The sequence below is a fragment of the Morone saxatilis genome, unplaced genomic scaffold, assembly GCF_004916995.1.
Source record: "Morone saxatilis isolate NCDOM2014 unplaced genomic scaffold, NCSU_SB_2.0 Contig1, whole genome shotgun sequence".
NCBI lineage: Eukaryota > Metazoa > Chordata > Actinopteri > Moronidae > Morone > Morone saxatilis.
Window position 1 is genome coordinate 15025960 of NW_023339651.1, and position 10808 is coordinate 15036767.

The 10808-nt window shown below is 42.4% G+C and overlaps 1 protein-coding gene and 1 non-coding gene across 2 annotated transcripts in view; both read right to left on the reverse strand.

The window, feature by feature from the left end:
- The window catches only part of fam20cb (FAM20C golgi associated secretory pathway kinase b), a 50472-nt gene that overhangs the window by 5205 nt on the left and 34459 nt on the right, over positions 1–10808 (reverse strand). The window contains exon 4 of the mRNA XM_035659463.1: positions 3508–3600. Within this exon, the coding sequence (XP_035515356.1) occupies positions 3508–3600 (93 nt within the window). The remainder of the gene's footprint in view (positions 1–3507; positions 3601–10808) is intronic.
- On the reverse strand, positions 760–832 carry trnar-ccu. Its single transcript has one exon. It is a non-coding gene; the product is annotated as a tRNA-Arg (tRNA).

Sequence of the window (10808 nt, forward strand, 5' to 3'; positions counted from 1 at the left end):
TGTGACAAACAGCTCAAGGAAGCCACTAATGTACTTTAACTTTAATTGCCGCAATTTGGGTCAAAAATCGCACTCCTTTTCAGAGTCATAATTCAGTCAAACCTGAACACACAGACAGGACAAAGATTAGATTAGATCAGATGAGATTCAGTGTAATTTATACTTTCCTACCTCCAATGTCTGTCTAAAATAAATGTCCATAAATCTCAATCCTGTATGTCCAGTATGCAACTTATACATGTGTGACTTAGAAACTTGAAGCCACCAGTGCACATACACTGAGAAAGGATGAAATAAAACAATAAACAAAAATAAAATATAAACAAAATTTGCATATTCATAGATTCTGGAATTTTTAATAAGGTAGAAGGATTTTCTTTTTAAGGATTTTAATGTTAGCTAAAAGCTTTGGCATACTTCTAATGGTGCCAATTTACAAAAATGTAAATAAATATAGGATAAGAAAACAGGGCTCAAGTGTCCAAACTACTGGTTTGTTTCAAAATGAGACAAACCTTAGGTACACATTTCTAACAAAATCATGGTAGGTGTGAAACTAAATTACAGTAGCTATAAAAACAGTCATCTCTTGTTTTGAATTACTGGCTGACAATAACCCTGAAAATGTTGCTTTGCCTTTTTTGAGAGTGATGGAGAGTTTATTTTTTCTTCTAAATAACTGTATATGTACTGAACAACTGTCTGCAGAAAGCAGCACGAAAGACAAGGTGTTTGTAAATGAATGCAGAAAAGAAACACCACCCCAGATGGGACTCGAACCCACAATCCCTGGCTTAGGAGGCCAGTGCCTTATCCATTAGGCCACTGGGGCAGACAATGAAGTACATTGTACCCATGTAATTTAACATTACTACCAGCAGGGGGCACTGTGGCATAAGTATTGACAGTTATACCACATGGCGGTAAACCTCCCTGTGTGGTTTTTATGTGGCTATCATTCTACAGCAAACACATTTTTAACTTCCACACAGCCTACCGATGTAATATACTCCAAGATATAGGGAACCTACATCTCTATTCCATCTTGTGATTTTGTGTCTTTGCATCATGTGCCAGGAAACCAGCGCCAGTGTCTGTGTGTATGTCTGTCAGATGAAGAGAGAAAGGTTTAATAAAGCTGTCTTTCACTGAGAGATGGCGTGGCCGTCTCCCTGTGTGCCTGTCACATGCCTATTTTATGAACGTGTAGCCCCTGACGTCAATACCAACAACATCAGCACAAGCTCTTTAAATATTGATACCCCTGACAACACCTAATGGCCGAGGCCTGGGGGCAGAGAGACACAGGAAGAGAGAGAGATAGAGAGACATCTGTGGATTTGGTAGTAGGAGTAAGAGAGAGAGAGAGAGCTGTTAATCAAGAGCCTGTCGCACAAATGATGCCATCAAGGAGCGTGGTGGCGGGTGGAGTGAGACAGACGTACACAGTCATGTCTCTTTCCTCGGACACAGGATGAAGCACCGTGCAGCACCGTCTGGCCTGCTGGGCCCGGGCCTGCTGCCATGGTAAAAGGGAACAGCTACAGCCGACTTCAAATCTGTTCATCGCTCACACGTTTGTCTCTCCATCCTCTTCCCTTTGATAAACCTCATTCCCACGTTGGCCATTTTAAACTTGTGTTATATTCAGGGTGGGATTTAGGGACCCGCTTCGAGCTGTGCACAAACAACAGGGTGGGAATCATCCTTTCACATATTCCCTGCAGAAAAATGTATAGGATACCAGCGGGGGTCATGAATATAGAGCTATGTGGTTTATTATTTTAAGGTCATATCGCTCCTATGTCTTTTCATCTGCTCTCTCTTTTCCACCTAATGCAGAAATAGCAAGTGCACATCCCATTTAAATCTAATCACATAATTAATGACGCTTATAGCAGTGTAGCCTATATAAGAAAACACATGTGGCTCTGTGTGTGTGTGTGTGTGTGTGTGTGTGTGTGCGTGTGTGCTGCTTTTAAAAAGAGCCTGTGTGTGTCTGTGGGCCCCCTGGGAGGCAGTGTAGCCTAAGTCTCTGCACCAGCAGCAGCAGCTCTGTAGCCAGGCTCTAATTTAGAACAGACAAAATAAGGGAAAAAAATAAAGTGCTGCTTTTGGCAAAGCCTGCCTGGCTTATATTTAGAATGGGCACAGGGCCTTTCATGCCTTTGGTTTCCTCCTCTTCCCCTTAACCAACACATATGCACAGAGTGTGTGAGCGTATTTTCATGTGTGTGTGTCTGTGTCTGTGCAGAGGACCAGATGTGTAGCAGACTGGTGAAGAAAGCTGCTGCTAATGCAATTGCTGCTGAACTGTGTCATTGTGCCTGAAGGAAAAGCAGATTCAACATCCCTCTTACCCGCCACGGCCCCCCTTTTGTGTGCATTGTGTGTATGTGAATGGACGTGTGTGTGACCTCAGTATCATCTTGTATCACCAGCATTCGCACAACACAATCCCCCTGCTCGTAATAACATACAGCCACAGTGACGTCAGCTGGACTTTAATAGCAGCAACGTTGCCGCTGAAACTCATCGCTTTCTCTCGTCCATCAGAGAACCTCATGAGGTTTTCTCGTTTCATTAAAGTCTCTCCAGCAAGCCGGCCATAAAGTGTTAACCTTGTAAAGGCGGTGAAGTCAGAGAGCGTGGTGGTTAGCTGAGCAAGGAGGCTGCAGTCATTGTTCAGTCAGATGCTAGCTGCGGGAGGGCGGCATTCATTCTCTATGACTCATGGCCTCTCGGAGCTCACAGGCTTTACTGTACGGGACCCGAATCACACCGCTCACAGACAAAGACGAGTTTCTGAGGGAATCAGAAAGTAAAAGGAGAAGTAAATGTACGAATAGGTGTACGCCTGATATAGACATACATGGAGCTGTATTGCTGTACATGTGGGGGGACCTTGCAAACACGTCTCTTAAAGCTTTACTGTGAAACAGAAGAGTCCCGATCTTTCCCTTCAGGTATGGTATTCTGCAGGATTTTGTTCCCTCCCAGGTGGTTAATGAGCTGACACGAGGAGAAGCAAATTAGCAATCAGGGAGGACCAAAACCTGCAGGACGTGGCCCTCGAGGATGGAAAGAAGTACTTGGGCTTGAAGGACAGATTCAACAGCATCAGCTGTTTTTCCTAGTTTTAGTTGAAAATCTTCATAGCATAGGGGGCATTTTTGGACCAGACATCCACTGCTACCCCTGAGGGTACTGTAAGCACCTGGCTTCGACAAGGAGGAAGAATGCGTGGAACAAATAGTCGGTATCTCTGGTTTCTGTGTTTTGTGGCTCAGTCAGCGGTTTTACTTGCACACACTTTAAAAGGTGTTATTAGGCATCTAAAATTATTACAAAAATCTGTATATCTTCTTTGCTTTCCCTTCAACTAGCCTGCCTGTGCTTAAAAATGCCCCTGTGTAGCGAGAAGTCTGCTTTACAGGGTGGAACCCAAAGAACACATGAACCACATACACAAGCACACACCCCTGAGACTGGCTTATGTCGACCTACTTGTCCAGATGAAAGGCAGCGATCTCGGCGTTGTGTCTTTCAAAATCTGAGAAATAGAAGAAGTCTGGTGGGGTCTCTTGCTCCCGGGTCTGCCTGCAGAGACACAAGGAAAAATGATTAGAGGTCAGGTATAACTGACATGCAAAGCCAAGGTTTTGACAGCCAGCAATATGCAAAGGGCTCAGTGTTAACCTGAAAATGCAGCATATTAAAAAACTGGAGCTATTATTTTCTCAATTCATGGTTTGATCTGAATGTCCAGAGCAAAAAGAAAAAAACACCTATCACAAGATCCCAGAGGTCCTGTAATAATTTGTTTGTTGGGAAAAAGCCAAAGATATTCGATTTACTTTCATAAAAGAGTAAGAAACCCAGAAAGGGTTCACTTTAAGAAGTTGGAAAGAGTCAATGTTTCTACTTTTGCTTGACCAATAATTTAATATTATTTTGTTTTGCTTTCTGTCAATTGATCTCCAATTGTTTCATCATAAACTTGCATAAAAAATTTTGGTATGGAGTTTACAAAACAAGACGGCACACTAACAGAAGTTTACAGTATTTCTTGAGTGTACTGTGCATTGATATTGGTATCTGGGATTCAAGTCAATCTGCTTGTTATTCAGACATCTTCAACACAACTTGACATTTCCAAAGATGTCTCACTCCAGAGGTGCCCATTCAGTGATAAAAAACACTTTGGCTTCACACCTGTGTACCCAAGACTGTGAACAGCATTTGTGAGCAATAACCAAGGCACAATAAACTACTGTCCTTGCCTCACAAGAAAGCCCTCGACAGAGCTACTGTGGGTGTTTTGTGGGGCAACAAGAAACGGGGGACAATTGAAGGTCAGAGACTTCCTCCTGAAGCATCCACTCCTGTTCTCGATCTGTACCTATTTCTGTCCAGCTTTGATCCTTCCCCAAAAAAGTGCTTTCCACACACATTCTGCCTTAAAGCTCTTACTGGAGGGAAAAGAGGCTCTTAAAGGCTTAAATCCCAGAGCTGATGGAACACGGGCCAGGATGGGGCAGGACAGACAGGACGGCCGGGGTAAAAAAAGGCGAAGTCAAAGGAAGTGGAGGTGAAAAGACTCCCAGAGAAGCTGCTGGGTATTGAAAATATGTTAATGTCTTTGAGGACAGCAGTGCGGCCCATCATCAAATTGGAATCTTTCTACAGAGGAGCTGCATATTTGAGTTATTATTTCCTTTTATGCATGGTGCCTTCTCTTTGCTTCTTTATTGACAACAGTAAATACTTTCCAGGAAGGCAGCTGAGTGTAATGATTTGGACTGCAGCCTCTGCCATTTCTGCTTCAGCTAGCTGAGGGAGGATGAGAAGAATGGAAACTATCTTGGCAACTTCTCTTTCTCTCCTTCTCTCTCTATTCCCTCCGGATGCCTCTCTCTGTTTATTTCGCTCAAAATCCTCTATCTCACCTCCTCTGCTTCTCCACTCTCCCTCGCGCAGAACTGTTTTCTCTGCTTTTTTCCCCTCCGCGTCCAACGGCTTAATACTTTATATCTGTCTGCCTCTCTCTCGCTCTCCGTTTCCATCCATCGCTCCCTTCCTCAGCTGGCTGGCTGATTGTAACTCCACAGCTGCGTGGCTGACATATGCACCAGTCATTAACTAACCCAACATGGAGCCCAGAAACACAGTCATCCACTAAAAATTCCTCTATTTCCTCCTCTCTTTATCGCTCTCGTTCTGTCTCGCTCTCATCTCTCTCCATCCTCTATCTCCCTGCAAGCGTTTGACAGGCTGCTACATGCAGATGGGTGGCTGAGTTTGACCAAAGTAAACAGAAAATCATTATGTGGTACGTTTTGTGTTAAAATAGCTCTGAACACTGTCATGAGCTTATTAGAAAAGTATTTAGCTCCCTTTTTCACAGCAGTCTGCTAAGATCAGCATCAAAATTTAACATATGCAGTCTGTCATGGTAGCCTATTCCTCCTCTTTACATTCCCAGTGTCCTCACTCTCTTCTCCTCTCTCCTGCTCATCTCTCACTTCTCTGCCAGTAAAGGCAGAGTGCCGTCTGTTGATTGTATCGCTCGCTTCTTCTGGATAGCCTTGCTTCAGGGACACAGCTCTCGCTCTACATCAAGGAAAAATGATACTGACTTTGAAAGCAAGAGTGCAGTGCCTATTTACACCAGTGCTGCTCAGCCCCGCAACAGGACAATATCATTCAGTCGAGCATATGAGGTGGCTACAAGTGTTTTATCGATGGGGACAGTTGTGCTAAGTCAGGCCCTGGATTTATTTCTTGCCAGATGTCAGGAAAATTAGTCCTGGGTGAATAAATCAGTGATGGTTTTCAAAGACTATAATAAATAAAGTTTGGGATAAACTTGTGATATGGAAGTGAAGTGAGTGTGAAGTGGAAGGCTTAAAACTGATATCCACTGAAATCATTTGGTGGAAGGGCATGAGAGGCTAAAAACAGCCTGTTTAAGAAGCTCTCCACTCTTGATTGAGAAATATTGATCTGTTCTTTTTTTGTCCAGTTGACTGGTCGATGGCAACTTTGAAGAAACTGGTCGACAGAGTGAGAGGAGAAGATTGATACCACTCTCATGCCTGTATGCCTTTAAGAAGAAACCATCAGTAGGCAATTAGCTTAGCTTAGCATAAAGACTGTAAAAAAGGGGAAACAGCTAGCCTGACTGTCCAAAGGGAACAAATGTGCCTACCATCTAAAGATCATTAATAAAAATGTTATGTCATGTATGTATGTCTATTAGTGAATTTTTATGTTTAATGTTATGTTCTATCTTGTTTGTTTATTTTACTATCATAAAAAGCATGATAATTAATATACAATTTTTTTTTTTCAGTGAACATGTTAGCATAAGTGCATTACATTAAATAAACAAAAATAGACCACTTTAAAATGCAGTTTTGTTTGCCATGCTAACCTTGTTTCCACTCTTTATGCTAAGCTGACTGCGGGCTGTAGCTTCAGCTTTAACGGACTGATACAAGAGTGGTATCGATCTTCTCAAGAATACGAATAAATATATGTAATGAATGTATTTTATTTATGAACAGATTCCCTGAGACATTTTTAGTCCCTGAAAATCAGAACTTGGGGGATACTGTGTTTTTATATCAATATGGCATAGCATCAAAAACAAGTAAGGTAAGTATATTCTTATGTAAACCCTCCCTTGGCATCTGATCAAGATTTCCAGCACTGACTGACATATTGTATCGTAAAATAAAGATAATATATTCACAAGATGAAAACTTGCAGTTGCGTACAAGTAGCACTGACAAAATGTCTGGTAGTGGAGTTCTAACTAGTAGTTCTATGACCGTGCTGACAGTATAGCAGTCGTGGATATTTCCTGGAGTATAAGCATAAGCAAACAGTCTAGTGCAGTGATTCATGGTCATTCAGCCTTAAAGAAATCCACAAGCATACTTCACACAGTCCCACTACATTGCTGTCTCTATAGGGGTCGACACCACAATAAGCTGCTTTATTCATGCTTCTGCTCGTAAGCTCCAATGTGCACCAAAGAAAACCACAACTCGACGAGGTGCACATGTTTTGTGTCACTGCTTTTCAATGGGTTTGTGAATGCTAATATGAGTGAGCGGCATGTGTATACAAGCATGTGTTTGCATTTGAGACTAATTTCTCTGCCTGTGGCCCGGCTTGAGATGTGGCTGCACTGATGCTCTCCTCTCACTGAATGCCAGCCAGGAAGCAGGAAGGCTGGATAATTACCATGATCCACATCCAATTCAAATGTCAATAAAGTTATTTAGAGCATGGCATGATGCCCCCACCCCCCACCCCCCCTGACCGGGAGAGAGGAAGAAGTAAAGAAAGGAGAAGAGATAAACTGTGACAAAGGCAGTTTAATGGGGAGAATAACCAGGGACAGTGTAGAGGACAAACTACAGTAGATGTCTCTCAGTGTTCTTTGAGCTAACAAATATGCAGCTGTTACGCGTTATGTAACATTATGTTTGAATCCTCTAACAGCAGCACCTGTGTTCGGGCAAATCTGAGCGTGTTTTGATCAAGCAAACCATTAGGGACATGTTGTCTCGAGGAAGCTGTGCCGTCAACGTAAGGCAGAGGAAACATACATAAATGTATGACCACATAATAAAGTCTATAAATGTTTGAGTACACAGTATGCACTGAGCTCGGAGAAAACAGAGGGGAGGGCAGAGATGTTGGTTGAGAGGAGCCATTCGTCCCTTTCACTGTACACTGCCTGGTTGAGCTTAACCTTTAAAATATTTAGTAGTCCACAGTGGATTTATGCTGAATGATAAATAGATATCTTGCACCAAGCTGCCAGAAAAAGCATTTCTTCAGAAAGGCATAGTAGAACTGCCAAATGCTGCTCTGTAAGGGCAGCAGAAAGAAAGTATTTTTTAAGTAGGATTTGGCGGCGCCACTAGAGCTGCGTGACAACGGCGCCATCAGATCCTTTATCACTTGCAGCAGGTGAGACGTACTGAGCTGAGCATGCCCAGTGTGACCCTGGCCTTGCTGTAAACACATAGTTTACACTGGGTGGCCAGACAGTTTCTTGGCTCCGCTCCCCGCTCAGGAGAGGCCCCAGCAGCAAGTGGGGCAGCGGAGGTCTAGCAGCAAACACACAGCAGTGTGAGAATATAAAGGTAAACGAGAGCGCTGCATCTGGAAAATCTACCTGTGCATACAGTTGACCTCTACAACACCAGCAGGAGAGACAGAGGAAGGACGGGGGGAAAAAAGGAGGAGGCATTTCCTTTTGCCCTGTTATTGACATCAAGTTGGAAAAAAGGTATTTTGCCTCGAGCTGCAAATAAAAATACACTCATCAGATTCACTAATAAATACAGTTCTGGTGTTGGTCCCTTTCTTGCCTTTGGCGATGAGTTTAAAGTGAAAGGCATACTCCTACACAGCAAAGCTGAACACTGGCTGTGTTGTAAAAAACCATCACAGACCAACCAGCATGGTAAACCTGGAGCATGAATCTGCTGTGTGCAGGATTTCTGGGTGTCAAAGTTCAGTTACGCCAGCAATTTAGTACTGCTTTTCCACAAAGCTTGGAGGTCTTGAAGAGACAGACAGATTAAATAAATAAATAAATGAAAAAGAAATGGTAAAAATTGAAGGTAGAGAGTCGTATTATCATGTTACATATACTTAACAACATTCTAAATATGTACAAAATGTTACTTTAATTGAACACTGCTTGTTTCCATTTCCAAGACACCAGTGTTACATCCCGGTGACTACAAGTTATTCATTATGAAGAATCCAAAAGTTGTGACAGCTCAGCATTATGCATGAAGCATTTCACTGTGAATTCCTTCCACACAACTGAACACACAGTGGGATCTCTTTCCTGTCTTTTTAAGTTTTTCAGGCCCAACCTGCTCTCTTTTGAACAATCCTTGCTACAGTATCCATCTCCTGTATTCTGATTTATCTGAGACTGACTTAAATTATGGAAACATCATAAAAATGTAGTTCCCTTTGACTTTACAATAAGAGTGAATATCTTATCCAAGGTAATGTAAAATACCCAAAGTATCACCGTGTCACAGTGCATCTTGGCGTAGCGTGGAGAGAGGATGTTTTATGTAGTTTCAAAGTCAAACTGTCAATTGATCACCATAAGCCTATAGCAATGGTTGTAGGCCACAGCGTAGAGGGGAAGCAGAGCCGAGGAGTAAAAAGATATGCTGTAAAATATGAAAGGACAAGGGCATCTTCCAGCCCCAGTGGGTTCCCACCAAAGGGCTGACTCCACACACTTGTCACACATCATCCGTCAAACCCCACGAGCACGGCGAAGTGAGAGCCCACCCGCCCACACACACACACACACAAAACTTACACACTCGTACGCATCTATATACCCATACAATATAGGCTCATACTGTAGTGTACACACACCCACACATACACAGAGAGAGTGTTTTTTTAAACCTCAAGAGGGGGGTGTTGAGCTGCGAGGACGCAGGTAAGCTTTAATGCATGAGAGGGTAACATAGCGAATCCCGTCTAAGGGTCAACAAAAAAACAAAGAACAAGCATGACCACCACAGGGAGACTGCAGATGAGAGGAGGCGGTGCATTGTTTTATCTCAAGCATAATGCATTTGAAGACTGACCTTTTGAGCAATGACATTTGATAAATTGAGAAAAAAATCTTTTCAGCAGCAAATGAGACAGGCTTACCTGCGCGTTTGCACCCGGCGATATGTGTTATGTGTTTACTGGTGTTGCTGCTATTACCCCTCCGCTGTAATCTTATGTAAGGATGTGGCGCACAAATGGGAAGCTGTGACAGGTTATTTTGTATGAGTGAGAGCTCTGTAGGTGGTACACGGAGATGACATTTTGTGTTTGAGTGGGAGAAGACATACAGAGAAAGAAAGTAAGGAAGGAGAACACAGGGAGCACATGGAACAAAGAAAAAAAAGAAGCAAAGACAGAAGGGAGAAAAGAGAGAAATAAATGAGGAAGGAAAGGAGGAACGAAGGTAAAAAAGACAGAAGGAAGGAAGGAAGCAAAGAAAGAAGAAAAGACAGAAAGACGGGAAGAAAGAGGCTGAATGAAGGAAAGAAAAACATAAGGATGCTAGAAAGAAAAAAAGAAGAAAAGAAGATGAAAGAAGGAAGAAAATACATAAAGAAATAAGGAAAAAAGCAGGAAAGACAAAGAAAAATGAAAAAGGGAAAGAAGTGGAAGGAAACAAAGACGGAAAGAGATGGAACAACGCAACGGAAGGAAGACGAAGGAAGAAAAGAAAGATAAATGACGGTGTAGAAGCCTTACATTTCATATCATCAAGTTGTTTCTTTAAAGTTGGATATCAGCCAGTTCTGTTATCTGCTGTGATATAACTGAAGTGTTTTATTTACTCATTTAAATTGATTATTACAAAGTCATTCTTCATTACAAGTCTCAGTAATCCTCCACCAGTGAACACAATAGAGAGTCTAAGTGACCCATGAGGGATGACTGTTGTTTCAAAGGCTTTTTCTCCGCACTGACAGTCAGAACATTTGAAAGAAAAAACCCTGAAACCCTTGAAATGAAAGCAGTCGAATATGAAAAACAGCAGATTTCAATCTTAAAATATCAGCATCGGCCTTCAAAACCCAACAAAGTCGTAGTGTGTACAGGCATAATGAGTCAGGTAGTAAAAATTTCACTCAAGGATTTTTAACTAGCACACCACAAACACCCAAGGGCTCTCTAAACAACCTTCACAACGTGATCCAGGTGTGTGTGTGTGTGTGTGTGTGTGTGTCATGTCTTTG